The sequence below is a fragment of the Ascidia mentula genome, chromosome 6 (assembly GCF_947561715.1).
Source record: "Ascidia mentula chromosome 6, kaAscMent1.1, whole genome shotgun sequence".
NCBI lineage: Eukaryota > Metazoa > Chordata > Ascidiacea > Phlebobranchia > Ascidiidae > Ascidia > Ascidia mentula.
Genome location: NC_138571.1, coordinates 19,420,081 through 19,443,241, shown reverse-complemented (window position 1 = coordinate 19,443,241; position 23,161 = coordinate 19,420,081). Strand labels below are relative to the sequence as shown.

Genomic DNA, 23,161 nt, shown 5'->3' with positions numbered 1-23,161 from the left:
TATGTGTAAGCCTATATTTCACTTTGAATAGTGTATTTCCCATGGTTACTATGGCATGCTGCTAGTGAGGGAACCCCGCCGCTGGTTACAGGTTTTAATAATTATCAAATTCTGAACTTAGTTGGATATCCGCAGTCTATTTCTGAACTAGTTGGATATCCGCAGTCTACAGACTTATTCCCACCAGTGTAACTTGAGCCCCACAAATACACTCGTTATGGTCTGTTAGTTCACGCTTTGACTGCGTTTGTTTGCTCGCTCGCTCGCTCGCGAAGCTTTGTTTTCGAAAAGAGCTTGCGTCATTTAATGCTAAACCACAGTAATCGTGTTTTCTTTTCATGTCATTGTACTTTACGCGAATACTTTGACTGAACATATGTCAGGTACCCATCAACAATGTAGCGGCGTAAGTCCGACAATTTTCTTGATCTTTCTTATATTTAATTTGCTTATTGAGCGTAAAGTCGTTAGATAAACAAATTATCACTTATGTACAAGCAGATCAATTACATTAAGAATTGGCATTTGGAACAAAATATTCTAAAAAAAACAAAATCTGCTAACTATTTAAACCAAATTAAATGTCGCCTGTGGTTTTAAACCAGCTGAACATTCGCAACCACAGATCTCAACACAACAAGGGTAAAAACTTTAGTTACGTCGAAACACCACCATGTGGTGGCTGTTACACATAGTCTGTACCCGCATGATGACGCCATTTCAAAATTGTTTAGTCAGGCGCTTACATTTCAGCAACAGCAACTTTAAACTTGCTTTCTGCTGACGGAAATAAACATGCTGCAATAACAAACACGCGGTTTCTGGGAGCTGATTAGTATCCCAGTGCTTACAACGTAACTAAATGGCATAAAATCTTCAAGTACATATTTGGAGACAACAAATAAATTTGTCGACTAAGTAATGGCTGGGCATGACCAAACCAATAATGTTGGTTTGGTTATCAAAACCTTATTATGCCGTCTTCAACCGATCAATCGGATTTGGGTTCTTTTTAAATTGTAGGTTGTTAAATTACCACCAAACCATACCGAGAAACCGCAAATTTAAACGGCCATGTTTTGCTATCGGCCTGACAGGTGGCGGGGAAGAACCTGTATCGTTACTTGCCGAAAATATTTCGTATTGGTTTTACACGAAAACCAGGCAAACATAGACCACTTTTGGAGGCAACGAGCTGAGTAGAAGACATTGGAAAGATATAAGATCTTTCAACTCTTCCATACGACCGTTGGTTTAAAATTCCACCAAGACGCCAAAGTGTGATGGTTGTTTGCCGGAGCCAGGGTAACGATCAAGTCTCGCCCTTCAGATTCAAACCTCATTCACTCACAATTATGGCAAGCAGGAATAGACCGGGTTCATACTTGCTCTCCTGGCCCCTCATGTCAACCTAACAACGCAAGATAACTATCCCAATGTTTGCATTGCTCTTCATACTGTCCCTTGATCAACAAGCAGCGCGTGTGCGTTGTTACGTCACAGAGGTGCGAATCGAGTGCTTTGTGACGATGTCAAATATCTTGGGGTTCGAAAACTGGCGTCAAACGTCATTAAAGCATGGTTTAATGGCGTTGATCAAAAGAAGTTTTTAATGGTCAGTGGTAAGAAGGTTGTATAACGTGTTATCTGCTTTGTGAAAATCGTGCATTTCAAAGGTGGCAAGTTTGTCTGACCATTAAAAACTTATTTTTATTGCAAAGAGTCTGAATATACGAAATATATGCAAACTTGGAAGTCACGCAAGGATGAAAGTAGTTGAGTATTTCCTTGATCGTTTATAAAAATGAATTTGGGCCTGTGTTCCCTTTAAAACAGCTTTGAAACTTTTATCAAGTCAAAATCTATTCGTCGATTATACGAGTGTAGTTGGATTGGTTGGGTAATAATATGGAGACGGAGGAATGCACATCGAAATATACAATCACGTCACTGTACTGACAATAACCTCTAATAAATCCCTTCCCACCAAAGTTGTATTCACAATGCTACCAGTGAAGGAATTAACGCACAATTTCGCCGGTTCAATTTGGTAACAAGTCTCAACAGGTCATTGGGTTTTCGCTGTAATATTCCCGTAATAAATGCTGGCTTCGTTGTTGTGCATAGTTAACAATAAATTAAATGTATAGGATGGCAGTTCCTATGAACCATGTGATTTGGGCTTTGCTATGTATTGGTGATTTGTAGAGTGTAATTTTTGTTATAAACCTACTGGTAGTAATGTAGTAGTACAGAAGCACGTTGTTGGATGTTGAGTATCTTGTTTCTGTGGTAACCAGTAGAACAGTGAGGTTTGATTGCGTGTTTAAGCTTAAATGTTACGCATACAGAATCACGCTTGTTGACAAGACTAATGTTTACTTGACGACTGTAAGCGTTAATCTTGTTTTTTTTTATAGTCAGCTTGCAGACAGGGCACTGTTTCGACCTAATACGTCTCATCAGTGCAACTTGGTGTGATTTACAATGATCTTGTCAGCTAAATAGTAAAACAAGACTTCCAATTTGAGGTGACTATACAGTCGCCTTCAACCACTGGGTACAAGATTGTTGGCTCAATTGCTTAAACGTTTTAATCTTGTTGTTGCGTAGTTTTATGTTTTAACCAACAATGTTTCAAGCTGGAAGTTTCGTGTGCCGAGGGGACAACAGTAGTTTTATCGCTCAGTCGTAAAAAACCGCTCGTTCAGAAAGCCTCAGGGGTGAAAAGTACGCTCACGGCGCGCTATTTGTGAAGGAGCAGACGAGCGAGCAATATCGGAGGGTCTGCTTGCTCCATTGTTCTGGACAGAGCCGGGAGCTTGTTCCAGAGGTAATTTAATGCCTGAACACTCTGTAGCACGATTGTTCGGATTTAGGTGCGGAATGCGAGCACCTCTATCTGTGTGGCATCAATTAGTCGCCGTCCAAAGAGCTCAGGCCTCAGCGGGAGGTTGTCTGTCGCTAAATCTGTTCCCTTTCTACACGAGCAGGTTTTATGGCGGGTAGAAGCGAACACTGCAATAGATAGTCGGAGGTTCTTGTTATTTGACAACAGGTTGTTGGTCGTTAATTGGATTTTTTTTTGTTTTCAAGTTCAATATCTCTATTGGGGTAGTAGAGGCAGAGAGAGAGTGGGTTTCCCATCAAAATCAAGGGTTATATAAATATGAAGGGTTGCATGAGCTACAGAACATTTTGTGACAAAATATACATTCGTTAGGCCTTCAAAACACAAACACATCCGGACAAATACAAAAGAAAAATAGTCGTAATTTAACGTTTCGTGGGGTTATTTGTCATCTTATGTAACCTTGCAGTGGTCGAAGGTAGTAGAGTCGCAACGAACCAGTGTGGTCTCGTGTTTGTTGATAATGTTTCAAATGGAAAACAACGCAGTCACAAAATTGGTGTTTGGGGTTTAACCATGCATGGTGTTACCAACTCCGTGAACTTTGCACCTGTAGACAAAGTTGATTGAGGAAATGACCTTGTACCGATTCACAATACGTGTGTAATTATCGAGCTATAGTATTATGGAATCGTGATTTTTTGTTACTTTCCTGTGTCATAATATTCGAAAAAAGTTTTTTTTATAGTTTGTGGTGTGAGTTATAAGACAAGATAAAATTTTGTATCCAGGTATTAGACTTTGTTTAATTATGCAGGTATGTGTAAACATAAATCGCAAGTCAGTTAAAGGCAGTGTTATATCGTCGCTATCGAAGCAAACATATCAGTGGCATGAAGTCTTGCTTCAATAAATTAAAAAAGCAAAATGAAACTTTGTTTGATTTTTCGGCATCACCGGGTTGCTTCGAAACTACCGTTGTTTTACATCAAACAAGCCAGACTCGTAACGTTGGCGGCGGAATCACTCAAGATAAACTTTGCAAACTTCTGTAAACACGAGTCGTGTGAGGTCCTCGCACTGATAACGCTGTGGCCGAATTACCAAAACATCTCACATCCCTGTTTGCGGTTTCGTTAAACCGTCGTTGACGACATTGTGAACACACGATGTCCTTGCTAACGTAAGTTTATGTTTTATTATGTGGTATCTGAACCTCAAAGAGTTTGAAGGACTTACGGCATTGATCACGTGATCCACTGCTATACCTGTGTTTGCTGAAAGGGAGGCAGTTAAAACTTTGTCACATTAATAGCTTTCGTTCGTCGCAAGATTTTTGAAAATTTGCGGTGAAAGTTGAGAATTTTTGTTTAGAACAAGTTTTCTGATTTGAAGAGTAGACCTTTGGTCATCACTTGTTTTGTAAATTACACTGAATCCCAGTTGGAAACGATATTGTAGGAAACAGACAAATGTGAAACCCTTCTAGCAACCAGATTACTTATACGAGTTTACCATTGAAACACGGGAATTTTCACTGCTTGTGTTCAAACACTCTAATGGGGTTGTTTTTTTCTGTCGAAGCCCCATTACCAGAATTTCAACCACAACGTCTTAATGTGACTATTCAAACAAGCGAGGAAAACAAAGCAATGGTTCGTTCTTGTCAGCTCTTAAACAAGCTGGTTAGTGTTGGTAAAAACAGATAGTGAAGACTTCTTGTTTGTAAACCACTTTAAATCACAACAACTACAAGTATATCTTTTATTTGGTAAAAAAAGTTTTTAACGCACATAACTGAGATCGGCTTTTGATTTGTCAAGCAAAATCGTTTTGCATTTGTTTAGTTTTTATTAAATATTATTGGTTTCTGTCTGTGTTTGCGTTGGTTACAATAGGAAGTTGCTGGTGTTTTGACTCATAGGTCGGCCCGTGGTCACTTAAACGTTTGGTCTTTTAAAGGTAGGGTAATTTTCCTTGATCATGTTTCGGTGAGTTTTGCGTCAAAGTATATTTTGCACTTTTTAATTGATCTGTTTACTTTATTTGATCGGATCTGTTTCTGGCACGTTTTTTTATTCACCGACGACATTGTGCCAAAAGGCAGGTTAAGTAAAATACAATGTGTCTGGCACCAACAGCAACATAATAAGTTCCTATTACGAACAAGTTGTTTTCGCTCGATGTTATGACACCGTGAGATCTGCCCCATCCTTGTGAGCATTCGTAGTTAGCGTTTACCTTTTCAACTATTCATTTTAACTTGCCTTGGTGGATTCCCAAGTGAACGTTGGAGTTTACAATAGCAGTAAATTTTACATCCAGTGCTTGGAATTTATTAGGATCAGGTTTGTGAGCATTAAGGATCTAAAACCACGCCGGTAACAAAATTGCGAGCAAAAAGAAATGGAAAAATAGCAAAAAAGAAACTTGTTTCAATTCCGAAGACTTTTAGGAAGAAACTTATTGCTCTGGAAGTTCTGGAACAACAACGACAGGATGACTCTCCTATCATCGCTGCAACCGTATAAAGGTCAGTAGAAACCGCTTAGACATTCACAAGTTTGTGTGAATTCGTGGGTCTGGTGTTCCCACGGAAAACCTGGGTCATTTTCTCACCGCAGCGTCAACATTAAACCTTGCATAAAAATACAATAAAAAAGGTAGAGCGTAAATGAGTCGCATTGTAGGTTGAAACAGTGGTCGTGTCTGAAGCTTCCGATAACAGGCAAGATTAAACCTGTGTTGAAGATTTAACGACTGACCCAACATATCTCCGGAAATGACCGGACGCAGTCTGTTTTACGACTTGCAAAGTGGCTTTGCAAACACCTAAAATGGTGTTCCTATAAATTACCTGTACAGAGATAGTTTTAAGATCGATAAATTCTGCTTAAAAGCAAACACGATGTGTTATCTTATTATTAACAACCCCTTGACGTGGGACGAATGAAACGGCAGAAGTCACTTGCAGCCCATCCCGGGAACATTGGACAAACTCGGGCGCTTGAAGGAACCGGAATGTGTGTGGGGGGGAGTGGGTATACGATTTAGGTGAAATACAGGCTCCTTATTTTGTATTCCAGTCGGGCCTCGCATTTCCTAGAAACTCTCCTGGTCACCTGCTAAGCAAACACCTGTAATGGGAAGTTTATGGCTGGCAGTGGTCGTTGCAGATGCGCTGACTCATTGCGTCCCAATCAATGCGAACTCTGACAAAAAGACCTAGTTTCCAATGGGAAGTCTCTGACAAATCTATAGTTACATTTTCTGTTTCTTTCTGAAATGTTACAAGTACAGTGGAACGTGGAAAAGATGAAACAACATTTTGTAACAAAACATAGGTTTAATGATGCCCACACGGTTGATTTACATTTTCTTATTTTTATTTACTTCAACCCACGATGTTACAGATTCCTCAGCCAAGGAAACGCCCCTGAATCAGTGTGAGAATCTGGAAGAGGTGTTGAATGAGATCACAGGAGAACTCACCCAGGTTTGTTGCTTTGGAGAATCCCAGTTTAATTTTTTGCATCAGTTGACGCCATTGAGCAAAATGCTAAAGCCTCGATTATGAGCCAGCAATTGTGGTCTCAAGGTTGTCGTATTTATTTTATGCAAAAAAAATAACTGTTTCTTTGAAAATAGCGCGATTGGGATGGTTTCTGTGTTGCGGGCACATTTATTTTAAGGCAGAATCATCAGCCTAACCTGCGAATGAGATTCTTTGGAAACCAATAGTGACATTTAACAATCGTACCCTGAATGTTGTGTGGTTTACCTTTGAATTGCTGTGTTAAATCTTGATGAAGCCTTGCTGTATGGCAGACGAAACGTTGGAAAAATAAATTACATTAATTTATACCAGATGAACAGTCCTTTTTAAATTATAGTATACCTGACAGCAAAAGTAAAACAACACCCATAGGGTAAAGTTTTGACTGTTGTTGATGACACGTGTTTGAGTGTAATTGAACAAAGAGTGCTATGGTTTAAAACCCCACCAATGTATGACAAATCACCACTACACCAGGTGGAATGGTCGGGGATGGCTAACTGGCTTCGCATCGATCCCGACAAGCTCCACCTCGTGGCTACTGCAAGCGGTTGCGACCTCCAGCGGCAGAAAACCCTCGGCTTGCTTTGTTGGGTTGAGGACGAGCCGAGAAATGCCACATTCGACCGCTTGGTGGCGGCATTGCAGCAAGTTCAGGCTACATCTCTTGCTGGTGAGACAGTTTGTTAATACAAGCAAGCAATACATAAGGATTTAGATATGTTTAGAAAGCCCAGGTCGTGAGTTCAAACCTCACCGTTTTGATTTTTCAGAACTTGCTCCGCAATGCTGGTAAAAGTGACTAATTCTGCTTGAAACTTAGGGATTAAATGTATTGGAATGCCTGTGTCATAATCTGGTATTAATGTTTTTAGGCGATGTGAAAACCTTCTGCCGCATCCTGGCCATGCGCCGAACCAGCAACACTCGAAAACACCTTTCACTCCAGACGCAATATTACGCGATGCAACTTGGCCCCCAATCTCGATATCCTCAACTCCCTAAGTCGGCTCTCTCTCATGGTCAGTGGAAACTTGCGGATATCCCGTTGCCTCAGTTTCTCCACGGGTCCCCAACCGTTGCATTTTACCCCTCGCGGTCAGTTCCATCCAACGCTTCGTTCGACCTCACATCCTCCGTCTCCATTCAAGGCTCCAAGTTGAATCTGAAACACCGAGAACCATGGTCTGTGAGAGTCACTAAGAAAGGTGGGTGAGGTTCAGAAATATCGTTAACATGCGGGAACTTGGTTTAATGCCAGTCACCAGGGCCAATCCTTACAGAAAGTGCTGGGCCAGTGTTTTATCTCAAAAAAATCGCAATTTGCAAAACCAAAATGTTAGAGATTTGATGTTTTTTGAGGGGGTCTTTATGGTAAACAGAAATGAACAAGACATGTTTCTTCTAAAACAGGAAGGAATTCGTACGTCATGTCACGTGATTGGCTTCAACGTAGTTGTTATTGCGCAATCGCCATCTCCGCTCACCTGTCCGCAATAAGAATAGCATCCGATGTTTCAAAAATATTCACTCATATCGCTGCGGAGCCACATTCGTTTATGGCTCTTTCACTGCCCCTACGTATGAAACTCGATACTGCGGAACAGATATCAGTCAGGTTGTTCGGTTCTTAGGTTACCGCCGCATACTGCTTTGATTCAACTATCGTGTTTCTGTTGTAAACACCCCTCTGTTGCCAGCTTCGTTTTGGAAGCTTGAATCTAGCCCAGCGTGTGACCTACACCTCGCTAGCTTACCCTGATTGAATTAGCTCCAATCTATGTCCTTTGTGAAGTAATGTCGGGTTGTCTGTTAAGCTGGTTATTCTTATTCAACATTCGCTTGTCCGGGCGATTGTGATCCAGCAATTTCGGCATGTTTACGGCGGAGCTTTTCATGTAAAAGACACCTGCTTATTTTTAGTCTAAAGTGTGCGCACTTGGACCAGATTCACACTGAAACACAGTGTTGACAATACAAGGCGTGACAACTGGTGATTGTCAATTATATGATGTTCACAATTACCTGATTTGCAACAACTCAGTAAACTATAGGTTTTATCAATGTTTACATTACCACAAAACTGGATCACGTTCAGATAAGGCGCTTTCCAGAGTCCACCTTTTATTGTGTTTTATACTTAAATAATATTCATTCGTTTGTTTCATTTTAGCCTCAAGGCCGGCCACTATTTCCGGGAAGGGACAACAGCAAAAGAAAAAACGAGCACTAGGGGCGCACAAGAGATCAGGTAAACAATTTCTATGGAATACAAAAACTGCTAAACTGATGAAAGCTTATTGGTCGAAACATTATGTGTTATCAGCAGCTTATTGATCATGATCGCCTCATATCTTTGAAAGATTTATTACAGTTGTGGTGCAAAGGAATGTCAAAGGATTGTTTGAGTAAATTGCCGAATATTTGATTGTAAAAATAAACATATTGGAAAGATATATTGTATGGTTAATCTTGATAAGAAAGATTTGACCTTGTGTTAAGGTCAAGTGGATATCAGCACTTCAATAAAAACAGCCGTTCCTCTCACTAACAACATATACAGAGATTGCCACCCTGAAGAAGTACAGGAGAAGATTGCTAACAAACTATTCGAATATCTTCTGAGGTATGGTTTAATGCTTGGTAGTCAATACTCTGTAATCAATGGATGACAACATGAAATGAATATAACCAGTCTACAGGGGTCTATCGATTCGATTTTTTCTGTAACTTCAACGAATCTATACAGTGTTATTTCAAAAAGCTATTTTAATAAAAGATTGCAAAAAGAAATATTTAGGGGCTAAACAATTTCAGGGAATGAAAGTTTTCAGAAAGAATTTTTACATATTTTGCAGTGGTAACGGTTCAAGGGAAGCTTTATCGGTAGTTGCGACTTTGGAGTCCATCGACGGGCTCGTGGTGAAGAGGTTGAGACGAGGATCGATTAAAATCGAGACAAACTTGCACAAAGCATCGGCCTTGAAAGCACTTTGGAGCCACTTTGAGTCGGGTATGTTGGACTAATATTGAAACACGTAGATTTTGATTTGCCTGCTAATAAATCATGCCTGCATTACACAAAACAAAGAATAATCAACACACGGTTGTGGTTTGGCGAAGAACTATACACAGATGTGTAGCTTAAATTACCTGAAAACATGTAGGACAATGCTGAAGAAAGTTACCACAATGGTATTGAACTTATATATATAGCCATAATACATCATAAGCTTCACTGGCAGTGTTTTGGCTCCGATGTCAGTGAACGTAACGATCCCTGAGACCGCATATTTACACGTATTCGCATTGGGGCGATCTCTTCTTGCCATATAAATGTATGCATTGCTTTTGCTTCAATATGAATAAGTACGTATCTATGGTATATGTTGTGGATACAGATATATGTTAATTGTTACAACAGGTCATCTGAACGATATATTCCAAGAGCAACTGATTTCCGACAACGCTCTCAAGATGTCGGGGGCTTTTGCGATCTCACTTGAAACCAGTATTGACCGGAACGATTTGGATGCTTGCTTTGAACAACTACGGGTAAGAATTAACATAGAAGACCAAGCACTGTATGCTGGCTGGGCTATAGATTATGCAATAACTTTAAAGGAAAACCGAGTTATGCGTATATTTTCGTATCTAAATCCATAGTGTGAACCATGACCTCATTTTCAAAAGTTGTAAGTTGCCATTTTCTATTGTGTATGGAAATTGTGTGCGGGTTTTTTTTTGGCGCCTTTTGCATGTTTGCTTTTTGGCAACACCGGGTTTTGAACCCTGGATATCCTGGCTACGAATCCCGCTTGTTTGCGTGTTAGTAATTTGTTGAACTCGATTTCAGGGCGCTACCCACCGAGGTAAAGGGCTCGCGCACTCCATCACTAGACGGCAACAGGGAGTAACGCCGTGGGCTCCATCTCCTATCCGCTTAAAAGCGCCTTACAAACAGACTCCCAGATACCCACTCAGTGGATTGCAAAGCAACTCTCAGTTCAAGTAAGCAACTGATTATAACAGCGTTTTGATGAAACACTGACGTTTTGAACGATGCTTTCATTTTCTGGGTATTAGTTTTCGTGACGTTTTCTGGGATTTTGCGTGAATAAAACGATTTCATAAACGAAGAAGTTTAAAACCTACTGTACTTTCGCCACTGTGTACTTGGTGTTTTCATTTTGTTGCCTGTATTTACGAGGAAGGTTTGAAAAAACTAAATATCAAATAGAACCCAGTTTTCTTTTGTAGTCGCGTTTCTTCCGTGCCTGCAAGCCGATCTATCAGCGTGGAGCTGGCGCCAAGCGTTCGCACTGTAAGACCAGAGCCTCGCGGCTCACTTGCACGGGGTGAGAAGCCACGAATTCCCGGTAAATCCGACAGCATTCACGGCGTTATTTTTGATGAGAGCGCCGAGCTGGTCGATAACCCTGTCGAAGGTTTGACTGATGGGGAACTGGACACACGTGACCCAGAGAACCAATCAGCGCCTCCGCCTACCCCAGAATGTCCTGGAGGTTTCTAAATATTATTTGTTTTGAGGCAATAAATTTGAAAAATGAGAAATGACTGAAAACCAGATACTAAAGGATGAGAGGTGTTAGGCCTGGTTAGCCCAGGGTCGTTAGTTCAAACCTCACCGGAGGCTTAATTTATTAGATCTCACTTAGACTTGTCGGGAAAAAGTGACTGATTTATCTTGACCCCAGTAAACTATTTTATCTTCTAATAATCTGGCACAATTAAACGTAATTTTAAATAACGCAGTAATATTTCATGCAACGGCATGATTGGCAGGATCGCCCCACTGCCTACTCATGAGGTTTGCATGCTTGGCAGTCCAGGCAATGCAGCCTAGCTATTGCTGCGTTGTAAATTTAAATAATTATTAAATTGTAATATGCCTGGCAGTAACAGCAACAAAACCTCTATCAATTTTACTCAGACTCGAGCGGAGGCGACAAACAGACGAAGAACGACGACCTCGGCATCAAAGAAGCGATGGAAGATTTGCAGAAGAGAACGCAAGAAGCTGAGACGGCTTACAAGTAAGCATTGTGTCGCAGTAATGATAATTTCAAGATGATACCAGTGCACACACGACGGAAAAAATACGAAACGATCCTGGCCAATTTTAACATATTTCAATTTTCGTACGATTTAAAATTTACAGTTTGAAATATTTGTGTCATGATGAATTTCAAGCACAACTTTCCCACAGGCAATTCGATGAGGATCTCTTGCGCCGCCTGGTGGACGCGCTCAAAGGTTCCTCCAAGCTCGGCATAGAAAAAATTCACCACGTCAGCGATCTACGTAAATACGCCACTAACCTACGTCAGAACGACGCCGCCGACACAGCACAGCTCGTAGAAGAATTCGTCAACGTCACGGAATCGCTGGACCGTATCCATCGTGACGTCACGTCGAAGATCTGGCTCCGGGTGGCGGAAAACACGTCGGCGTCTGCGAGGTCACGTGACTCGACTGGCAGCCACCGGAGGTCGCCGCTGAGAAACCGCGTGACGCAATCCATAGAAATCTGGCAGAAGATGTTGGATCCGAAATACGACTTCAGCGAATTGGAGTCGACGGATGTGGATCACCTGAAGAAGATCCTTTCGCAGGAGGAGCTGGAAGAGTACGGAGGACTCCTCTCGCACATCCCGGCGCTCCTCGCTACAGCGAAAACCTGCCATCAGTTGCTCAATCATTACATGCAGGCCCCGTGAAATGAATATTTTCATCACATGAACCAACTTATGATAACTGACAAGCGCGGAGACTCACAAGACAAACAAAATATTCCATGAAACAAATGTTCGAGATATTCAGGCGTTTAAAGGATTCACCTTCTCCGTTTCCACCAAGTAATTCTTGACCCTTCCCCCCTCTATCACCTGATGGTCGTGCACTCCTCTGTGCCGGAGTTTTTGCTCCGGTCTTAAGAATATATCCTCATATAATATAGGCTTTAATGCATTATTTATCGGCAACCATTGATTTGTATCTCAAGCCCATGGTTAAGAACCCCTGGCCTACGTGGGTAATGCTTGTTTTATTTCGTATTTTTTGTAATTTTTAAACTACGATGAGATTCAACTTCTGTGGAATCATCGTTTCATGGGGGTAGGATTTTGCCGCGAGCAATGTGGCTCATGGGTAGCTCTGATATTTTTACTTCAATTACTAGAAGTCAATTACTGCAGACGTTTTTTTCTTGCTTGTTGATTGATTCTGGGAATCATTGTCCATTCTGTTGCAAACTGGCCCTGGACGATTTCCACCTTATGTATATCTTAAATACGTTTCTGTGAATGTGGATGTTTTTTCATTTCACAAATGTATTTAAATGCGCATTTTGCACAAAGATCACGACGCATCGCAAGTCCAAAGTGTTAAGTTGTTATATTACAACTCACATTTCCATCAAGTTCATGTCTAGCACAGCAACTGTAATAATCGCACCGAAACAATCTAACCAAAAAAGTGTTGTTGAATAATTTGTTGTGATTTTTTATACACAAATCGACATATTTTCTATGTTATTTTGAATTAGCTTTTAACATAATGTACGCCCTCACGTTCATATGAAGTATTTTGTATCATTTCACTATTTCTGTGAAGAATTATTTGTATAACCACTTTATTATTATTATTATAATCCACTGTATAAATTGCACGTAACTTAGACGCCCATTAGGCACCAAAGACTGAAAGCCCTTCTTCACCCAGGAAAAATACAAAGCCATATGTTTCCTATTTTGTTATTAGTGTGTGTGTTGTGTGTTTGTGTATGAAAATGTTATTTAATTTGCTTTCAATTAATTATTTTTCGATCCTGTCCGAAACCCATTTGTGTTTGTTTTGTAAAAATTTTTTGTAAACAATTATTTGTCACTTGACAATTTTCAAATCCACGGCATTAAAACGATAGTTTTGTATGCACGTTTTTATGATGGAAAGCATGCACTTATCTCTTCAAATTACAAAAACGATATTTAAATCTGCTTTGGTACATGAACAATTAGTTACAATCCGTTTGTTTAAAGTCTTGTGATTGCATATACATTGTTTTGTAGTGGAGAATGCCACTTTTGTAGGTTTTGTTTGCACTTGTTTTTATTTAGAAATTGTGCACGTGAGTTTATTGCTTTGTACACTTTGTAAATAACAGAATGATTCTTAATATTTTTCATTTACTTTTCAATATGGTTAGTCAAAAACATTGCACGTTTGCCATAACTGACATACGGAACTTGCACAAAACTCTACAAATATAATATGTATACACAAATGCTGTGAATGCTGAGATTGTAGTGTACCTTTGTTTTCGTTGCATCAGAATCAATCCAGGGATGTCCGTGCTGTTCACTTTATGGAATATTTTTTTAACTGTAAAAGGAAACCCGTTTTGTAATGTGACAGGTAGTAGGTAGTAGCTACACGCCTAAACCAACAATTTTTACAAAAAATAGAAAATTGTTTCGATCTGGGAACAATTTGATATTAGATGAAGAAACATTTCGATAAAGCTCAAAGATTACAATTACATGCCTATTACAAACCTTATAGAGCGCTAATGCAATACTTGGATAAAAAGAGTTTAAAATAAGACTTTCATCAGCGTACTTTGAAGCAATATTACATCACTGTTGGTCGGCAGTAAATCACTTCCCAACAGATAAAAAATATTTACGCTCTGCTGCTCCAAGTGGTCGTGCGTTGTCTAGCAACGAGGAAAAAATCCCAAATAGTCAGGTGAGATAATTCAAACCTGTTTTGTTGGTCGGTAAAGCTGTAACTCTAATAGGCGAAAACACAAGATATATCACCACGATGGCGGAAAATCCAAGGTAATATTTTATTTCTGTGAAACTTATGTTGAAGTAATATTGTGTGCAAACAGTTGAACGTTGTCCCAAAGTTTTGGTATTTGGTGTCATGTTAAACTTGTTGTTATTTGCAGGGATGACCAAGATCAACCCGGATTGGCTAAAGCTGTTTCTAAGGTTACTGTAAAGGCTTTGCAAGAGGTATTTCTATCTCCATACTTTTTTAAGATTGTAGAAAAATGTCTTAATTAACTGACTACATTGGCATCTACTTGGAAAGAATTCATGATGTTTTCACTATTTTGTTGGCAATCTGTGCAAAAGCAAATATTTGCGCAAAAGCTAACGCAACAACATATAAAACTGTTAGTTTGTCTGTGAAGAATCTGTGCAATCTAAGATCGGCGTAATAAATCCTTTGCATAAATCGCAAAGTGATATATTGTTTATTAAAACATTTTGGCACACAACACTGCTTTATACTGTGAAAACAATTACACTTACACTGATATGGATGATTTTTTTTAATCTACAAAGGCATACAAAGCTGGCCAACGTTAGGAAATGGAACTGCAATACAAACTGTATTAAATTAAATCCATATGGAAGTATGTTTATCTTTTCTTTAAGAGTACGATTAAGTCCAGTCATAATCTAAAAATGCTACATTTTTGTTGTTGTTTTTTAGTTAACTTTGGATGACATGCAAGACTCGGTCGACGCTCTAAATATTGGCCCTCCACCAACAGAAAGTGGAGAAGAAGATGGCAGACACAGCAGACCAAGCAGTGCTACGCAAGGTAACATGTTATCACTGTATTGCACTTCAAAGTAGTTAATATATATTTGAAGTCTGTATACAATTTGCAATATTTATCCACATGTAAGTCAATTTTATGCTCAAGTTGCAACTTACAATGTCTCTTTCTGAGACATATATACATTTTGTTTATGCGATAAACATTCAAATGACAATATAGTTGGATTAATCTGCTTTAACCAAGAAAACACAGCATATGTTTTAAATTAAATGCTTTTTACGTAGGTGATGCAAGTACTCTGTTGAGAAATTTGGGTGAAGGTCTTGGTCATATTGACACTGAAACTGAAGACGATGACGACATGGAAAGGGTATGAATCCCAATGTTTATGAGCCTGCACATGTATTTCTACTTTAAGCAAGAAAGCTACAGAAAGTTACTTCATAATGCTGGATATTTTACATTGGAATTTTTAGTAAATACACACTATCATGAGTATGTTTAAGCTGTTACAACCAATAAAACTGTACACATATAAAATTTATTAAGTTTTTATGCAATCTATTTGCTGTAGGAATCTGATTCAGAGCCAGAAGATGAAGTCCAGTCTGATCTTGTGGTTCTTGATCCTGATCATCCTCTCATGAAAAGATTCCAGTCTGCTTTGAAGAATCAACTCACTAAACAACTGGAGAAGGCCAGATTGGAACACAAAGAGTTGGTATGTCTCAGTTATTTAATTGCTAACTCTTTGTTGGGTTGATGCTAATTTGACAGTTTTGCATTGTCCTAAGTTTCTAAAGTTCATGACACAAGCCTTAAAATATTACACCTCAAGGTGTGGCAAATGTCTCAGATGTGGTTTGTAACACAATAAAACGCACTGAAAATGAAAAGACATATATACATAATCATTCTGAGCAGTGAAGCAACAAGAGCCTAATATAACATACTGTATAATTTCGACTATCAAAAATAAAAAACAGACAGAACATGCAAGGGCATCCTCGGTGTCTTGTTCAAACAGAAATATACAAAACATATTTTAAGCATATTTGTGTTACATTGTTGTGATGTGTGTCACAGATTGATGACCTGAAGAGGAAGAAAACAATGAGAGAAGAGGTTGGCGTCACCTTATATGGCGTGCAGCAAGAGTTGGCACGGCAACAAGCCAACCTTGAACAACTGCACGACAAACATGCTGAGTCAGCAGATAAAAGACGATCTCATGAAGATGTGCTGAATAAACTTCGGGACAATTACAAAAAAGTGCAGGCCCTCGCTAATAAGGAGCGCAAAAAGAGTAAGTAACAATAAAAATGTCTACAAGGGTTGAGATATTGTAATAAAATAACATGTTTTTCCAGCTTATATGTAGTATAAAGGAGACTGATGATAGTGTATTGTTCAGTCATAGGATAACTTGTATTTTATTTACAGTGCAAAAAGTTTTGATTATGAAACACATGCATGTGTGGTGTAAGATTAGCTCATTATTACTGGTAGAATCTGGCCCTCATTTAGGCGCATCTATGTGACACAAAATTAGTGCAAGTGTTGTGTATTTCAAAGAAGCAGCAAAGCATTTAAGGCATCATTGCAACTAGTACTGGTTTAAGGTCATGAGAATCACACATTTTCTGATACACATATCACCCTTCCAGCATATACGCTTTTCACTGTACAAATATCTATCAAATGTTATATTTATATCGTGTAAGCTGCAGACAGATAGCCACTGTTTCAACCTAAAAGGTCTGATCAGTGCAGCTGGTGTGACTATCAGACAACTTTGCTGACCAAACGGCCAAGCAAAGACTTCCACTTTGTGGTGACCAACAAATCACCGTCATCCGTTGGGCTGTTGGGTTATATTTATATTTCATTCCTGTGCAACTTCCAAGACTTGCTTATATTTTTGCAGATGCCGAGCTTCAAACTGAAGTTGAGAATCTTTCAACAAGGTTGTTCTACATGCAGAATGCCAAGGAAGATATCAGATCTGACATAGCTGTTATGAAGCGTGCTGCTGAAAAAGCTGAAGTAGAAGTTAGTCAAGCGGAACAGGACAAAAAACAGCAGGTGTGGAATAATGCAAACTTTATTACTAACTTCCATTGAGGTGTTACCATATCTGATAAGCCACAACCCTTGACAGGTTTATTTCAGTCACTTTAAACTAATTTTAGACCTTAACCAAAAATTTTTATGATATCTCGGTGATGACCTTTTTTTGGTAAAACTGGAAATCCCTGATATTTTTTCGTCATTTCTTCCAGATGCAGAATTTAGCTCTAAAATCTGGAAATATCAGGAAAAATTCTAGTTAAAGTCCGTCTCGTTTAAATACATGTCACACATAGAATTCTTCACAAGACAAGTAGAAGATTTTTTATGTTTTTACCCTTCATAAATCAATTCGAAATTTATTTATATTACTTGTTTGTCTCGAGAAAGTTTGCAAGCTTTACCTATGAATTACTTGAATGTTTTTATAAATAAATGCATTGTTGTGTTTTAGGATCTTCATGTTGCGCTGCTGACAGAGCGAGTCGACCAACTTCGTGAGAATATTGCAATGTATGAAGCCCAACAATCAGCCCAAGGTGAAGAAACAATTGCTGCCAAACAAGCCTTGAGTGAAGCAAGAGAAGAAATAGAGGTAGAATTTCTAGCTGCAAAAATTTAAACTAAACAAATTAAACCAAAAGTTTAACCAATAGTTTGCTAATTAAAGTGAATAGGTAAGTATCTATGCAAGCTAATGACTTGAAGATAAACTTTATAGTGACATGGTGTGAAAATGAGTAAAAATAGCTGATTTTTTGTGTGCTTTGCAGGCAATTGAGCTAGAGAAAAAGCAACTTTACCAGCAGTGGAATTCAAGTTTGATTGGAATGAAGCGGAGAGACGAAGCCCATGCAGCAATGCAGGAGGCATTGAGGTAACAACATGTTTTGTCTTGGGAAAACCCAAACTTACCAGGGAAGAACTGGTGAAAGCTGAATAATAAATTCATCAAAAACGCTTCTTCCAATAAATGTATTTGTTGTTCTTGATACTTCCCAGGCTTAGCCTAAATATTTCCTGAGACCTACTTTTGATTTTAAGATAACGTTAGTAGTTTTCCAATTACTTCCGTGATGTGTCTTTGTCGGTGAAGTATCTTAAATTGTCAAACGGAAGCACAATTATGTGGTTTTAAATTGTTCTCTTATTTCATTATATTGCATTCATTACACTTCAACCCGATTAATGTGTTTCTATGAAGTAGTTACAGATTGTTATTCTCTTTTCAGCTTGGCAAGCCAGCAGGTGAAGTCCCTTGAGACGGAGATAGGAGGTTACAAAAGGTCAATCCAGAAAGAAGAGGAACGCAACGAAACGATCACCATGGTCCTCAACAAGACCGATATGGACATTGGCATGACCAAAAAACAGATAAAGGGGAATTTGGTTAAACAAGATGCGTTGAAACAACAATACGGAACGTACAGCAGAACTCTACACGAGACAGAACAAGCCCTGAACAAAAGTACCACGGTATGTTTATCGTGGTAGTTATTTTCGTTTGTAGTTTCATCTGTACCATGGTATGTATTAATTCTTCAGATGCAAATAATTAAATTTCGAAAGTTTTTATTGTTAAACACCGTTATGTGTGTTGTGCCAGATCACTAGAATTTAATGATAGTCCCTGTGTTTCAGGAACGTTCAATGAAACTGAACGAAATTAACGCCCTGAGGAAACAAATAGAACGGGAATACGTTGAGAAGGTAGCGCTGGAAGACGCCATCCTTAAAGACCTCCAACAACAACTCACAGCCGATAAAGCTCAAACCTACACTGTTAAAATGACCGATAAAATGCGGGAAACAAAGAAAAAACTGGTAAGTGAATAAATGCGTTCTAGTTTCATTGTCCAGCCACAACCGCCATTACATTGGTATTATGACGTCACAGGAAGCGGAATACTCGGTGGTGGAGAACGAAATGGCGAGATGCTCCCTCCAGCATTCTGAGTGTTCGTCACGCATACGTCATCTGAACCATGAGCGCGAGGAACTGGAGCGTGACATCAGGTCCAAGAACGAGTTGATCAGTCGAGCGGAACAGGAGGCGTCCAAGCGTAACGCGGTTATTGAGAGGAAACAGACGACGATCGATCAATATAACAAGCGACTTGATCAACTTGTGTCCACTAGTGGGGTAAGTTACAGCTGTTTTGATTCAGACAGGAAAAAAGGAATTCTTTTTGTATTTAAAGAAAAGTCGGTTTTATCTTTCAATGCAACTGGTTACATTTAAACCAAAAAAGACTTACAGAAGCAAAACTATTTGTTTATTGCATACATACATAATGATCAAGATTTACCTATGTTATGTTTCCGAATTGGACGTAAAAGTTAAAGAGAACTAAAATATATTTCTTAAAAAGTTAAAGGAAATCCTAAAGTATGTTTAAACAAATTAATGGAGAAACTGCGCAAAAACCTAAAGGAAAACTATAAATATGTTACGAAAAAATATAAAGGAGAACCTGAAATACGTTCCACAAAAATTAAAAGAAAACCTAAAATATAATACGAAAAAAATAAAGAAAAACCTAAAATATATTACGATCATTAACTAAAAGGAATGTTTGTTTTCACCAGGGAGAAGAAATCGGTCCCTTGGAAATCCAAGTCAATTCCCTCAACAAACAAATTGAAGGGGCTTCACAAGGAATCACCGACTTACAACAGTTCTGGTTGAGGCAACAACACGAGCTTGTTCAACTAAGCAAGGACAGAGACCAACAAAATGCTGATGTTGAGAACTTAAAGAAACAGAGAACTATTCTCACTCAGAAGAAGTTGCGAATTGAAGGTATGCGGTGAACTGTGTGGATTCGATGGGGAAAGTGTGGCGTTTTGAAACAATTTATTATAATCATTTTATTTTCAAGCTCAATGAATGGACAAGTTGATGCGGAATTTGACTTAAATAAGGCATGTCTGTTTTTGAAATCAAATTAGTACTGACTCGAATAGTCTGTCACACGTTTTGAAGATATTAACACACAAAAATAGACCCGTTGTTCACCACATCATAGCAGTACAGACTGGTTTTCAAGATTTTATTCCAATTTCTCTCCAGGTGAAATTGAGCAACAAGTGCAGGAACAAGGCGAGATCAACAGGTCAGTGAGGAACATGCAGAACGCAATGATTAAACTCAACGTCCAACTGAACAAGGAGAAAGGGTTACAAGAGGGTTTGGAGCAGGGAAATGTGCTCACGGAGAACGAATTTATGCAGGAATTAAAGGTGGGTGGAACGTTAAATATTTATAATGTGGTGCCACTTCCCTTTAAAGAAATAAAATACACATGTACTGGTGGTTTTGGTCTTTTTATATTTTACCTGTCTTGGACTAGTATTGACTTTGTTGTCGGTTGCTACTGTCTGTGGTGCTGTGAGGATCTGTGTTGTTTTGTTTAAATACATTTAACTAACCTGCATTTAAAATCTCGGCAAAACTAACAATAAAACTTAAGTTTTGTGTCGGGGCGATTAAGTGTGTAGGTTTAATAAAGTCGCCCCAATTTAACAACTTAAACATGCAGCTTTTCTATTGAGGCGAGATGTTTCTGTTTCCCCAGCAATTATTCTACCAAAAACGTAATTAATACGTTTACTCACCAATGAACAAACTTACTTTAAACTGTGTGATTCCATCGTTTGTTTCATGCAATTCGTTGCTTCCCATAGACATCATTTACACTTTTCCATCGTAGGAGGCCGAGTTGGAGTCGATTCAGATGCAACACAAACTTGACGACCTCAAAGAAGAAAAGGAGAGATTACTTAACAACCTGATAGAAGCAGAGTAAGTTGATTTTACGAACGCCATAAACTAAGTTGGCACCCTTTATATACACACTGTCTCCATGGTTCTCCTGGTTAGCCACAGACCTTTTCAATAACACGTTCGGAATATTAAGAAAAATATATCTCCATCACAAATCATACTTCAGATCCACTGCTAACAAGAAGCCGCTTGAAGAAACATTTATAGCTTAAGACCTGTTGCTGTTTACTCACCAAAAAATGCAGCCTGCAGATTTCAAACGGCGTTGTGTTGTGCAACGTATCTGGAAAACTTTGCAACACCCAGCTTAATCTTGTGCTTCGGGCTGGACGTCGTGTCTGGCCATCTAATAATGATGTAATTGTTGCATTCAGACGACAAGTTATGTTGTGGGACAAGAAAACACAACTTGCGAAGGAAACCAGAGCTGCCGTTGACTCCGAAGTCGGCCAAGGTGAAATGAGGGCAATGAAAGCGGAAATACACCGGATGCAGGTATGTGACGTAATAATTCACCTTTACACGAAACAATGCCATCAAAATTGTAGTGAAAAAGATAGCACCTCACTACTGCCAACAGTTATTTGCGTTGGTGATGAAGTATTCGTCATATTGAGGAAAATGAAGATTTCAAATAAAATTTGTGCAACAGATTGCGTGAATATTCTTTCTCGTACATAACCTGGAAAGCCTCTCGGATTCAATGTTGGTGTAAAAGCATGCACATCATTTAGTTACACTCCGCCTTTCCTCAGGTGCGGTACACGCAACTTATGAAGCAGCAAGACATCATGATGAGGGAGATGGAACAAGTTGTTTCGCGAAGGGAGACAATCGTAACACGGGGTGAAGCTCAATCGAAACTCGACAGGAAAACTCCAACCAAGGGAGCATTCCAAAAGAAACTTCTTGATCTGAAGAAGAAAATCAAGCAAACACAGAAGGTATGAAGTGGTTGGAAACCGTTAACTTTTTATGGGCAGAATTTTAACGGTTTTAACAGTTAAAATGTTTAAGAGGGGGTCATGACATCTTGCAAGTTCGAGTAAAAAACGAAAACTCGATTCTGTCCAACCAGAAATTCGCCTTTTCTCGTTTTAAGGCTTGGTTCTGTTTGTAAACACATTAGATTCTACAGCTGAGCTCTTTAATTGTAAAACACAAACAATTTCAAAGGACAACTATAGGTTCGAGACTGACCTGCCAAACCTGCCAAATTGTGTAACTCTTATGACGTCACACAGGATGCGGCGTCGTGTGATGACGACATCAGACAGCTGCGCGAAAATCAGTCGGAGATCGGTCGAAATTTGGAAGAAAAACAAATGTCAGTTCAACAACTGCAGGGCACAATCGACACACTAGAGGGCGACGTGGAGCGCTGGGATGAGTTCAAACAAAGGGTAAGTCCCCGCTTCAATACAAAATGTTGTCGTTTCAAAATTTAAACTTCAAAGTCTGCTAAACTTTTTCAAGCTCGATATTAGTGTTTACGAAAAAATTCCTGTCGTTTAGAACCGGAATGAGTTGGTGTCAAAACAAACGAAGGTGAAACACTTGGAGTCGCTCAAGAGTGGAAAATACACTTCCGTTTGTCAGACCGAAGATGCGCTTAACGTTGAGGTAATTTGAACCGCGGTAGAAAGGGAAGTCATGGCGTTTAAATTAAGGTTTTGTGCGTTAAATGAATGACTTGGTTGCTGGCCTGTACCACGGTTTCCAATGTTGTAATCTCCTCTGTATTTGATTCTGGGAATCATTTCACATTCTGTGACAATCGCTATAACGGTTTCTACCTCTTGTACTTTATATCACAAACAGCATAGAAACGTTTATTTCCGTAGGGTAAAATCAGTCAGCTTTCCTACTCAAGACAAATATATTTCGCTAAATAGCGTCATCAGTGTCTTATGCAAAAAATATGACGGAATACCTTGTTTCTATGACAACAGTTGCAACGTCAGGAGGACAGAATGCATCACATGATCAACATTATCGACCGCGTCAGCCAGGATTACCCGCACGCACAGCACGCGGTTCGTCGCCTAGCAACCATACACGGTCCCCAGGACGACTTCGCGACTTAACTGTGACGTAGCAGTAGTACGAGTGGTGCATGTTTTATTGCGTAATACAAAATTATTTGTCTTTGCGCTCGCGCGTGGGTCTCAGTTACGTCACATTTGACGTCATTTACGTTCCGTGTACTTTTTGTGACGTCATGGTATAGAATTTCTTGCTTGTTTTGCTCCTTTAAGAAAAAACTGCTTTGACAATAAAGGTTTAAATTTA

General features: G+C 39.2%; 2 protein-coding genes across 2 annotated transcripts; both read left to right on the top strand.

The window, feature by feature from the left end:
• The first annotated feature begins 5,180 nt into the window (after positions 1 to 5,180).
• On the top strand, positions 5,181 to 13,702 carry LOC145905652 (uncharacterized). Its single transcript, XM_082992905.1, has 12 exons — positions 5,181 to 5,384; positions 6,265 to 6,347; positions 6,885 to 7,080; positions 7,283 to 7,615; positions 8,581 to 8,658; positions 8,910 to 9,033; positions 9,266 to 9,420; positions 9,832 to 9,962; positions 10,264 to 10,418; positions 10,668 to 10,933; positions 11,362 to 11,464; positions 11,638 to 13,702. Exons 1-12 carry the CDS (start codon positions 5,351 to 5,353, stop codon positions 12,146 to 12,148), a joined length of 2,169 nt encoding a protein of 722 aa, XP_082849031.1. The 5' UTR covers positions 5,181 to 5,350; the 3' UTR covers positions 12,149 to 13,702.
• A 484-nt stretch (positions 13,703 to 14,186) lies between these two features.
• On the top strand, positions 14,187 to 23,161 carry LOC145905514 (coiled-coil domain-containing protein 40-like). The gene is made up of 20 exons (XM_082992736.1): positions 14,187 to 14,272; positions 14,386 to 14,452; positions 14,940 to 15,051; positions 15,297 to 15,382; positions 15,587 to 15,733; positions 16,099 to 16,318; positions 16,940 to 17,097; positions 17,537 to 17,677; positions 17,856 to 17,959; positions 18,315 to 18,558; positions 18,724 to 18,906; positions 18,980 to 19,225; positions 19,672 to 19,885; positions 20,156 to 20,325; positions 20,796 to 20,887; positions 21,244 to 21,364; positions 21,625 to 21,813; positions 22,114 to 22,272; positions 22,385 to 22,492; positions 22,822 to 23,161. Exons 1-20 carry the CDS (start codon positions 14,256 to 14,258, stop codon positions 22,954 to 22,956), a joined length of 2,913 nt encoding a protein of 970 aa, XP_082848862.1. The 5' UTR covers positions 14,187 to 14,255; the 3' UTR covers positions 22,957 to 23,161.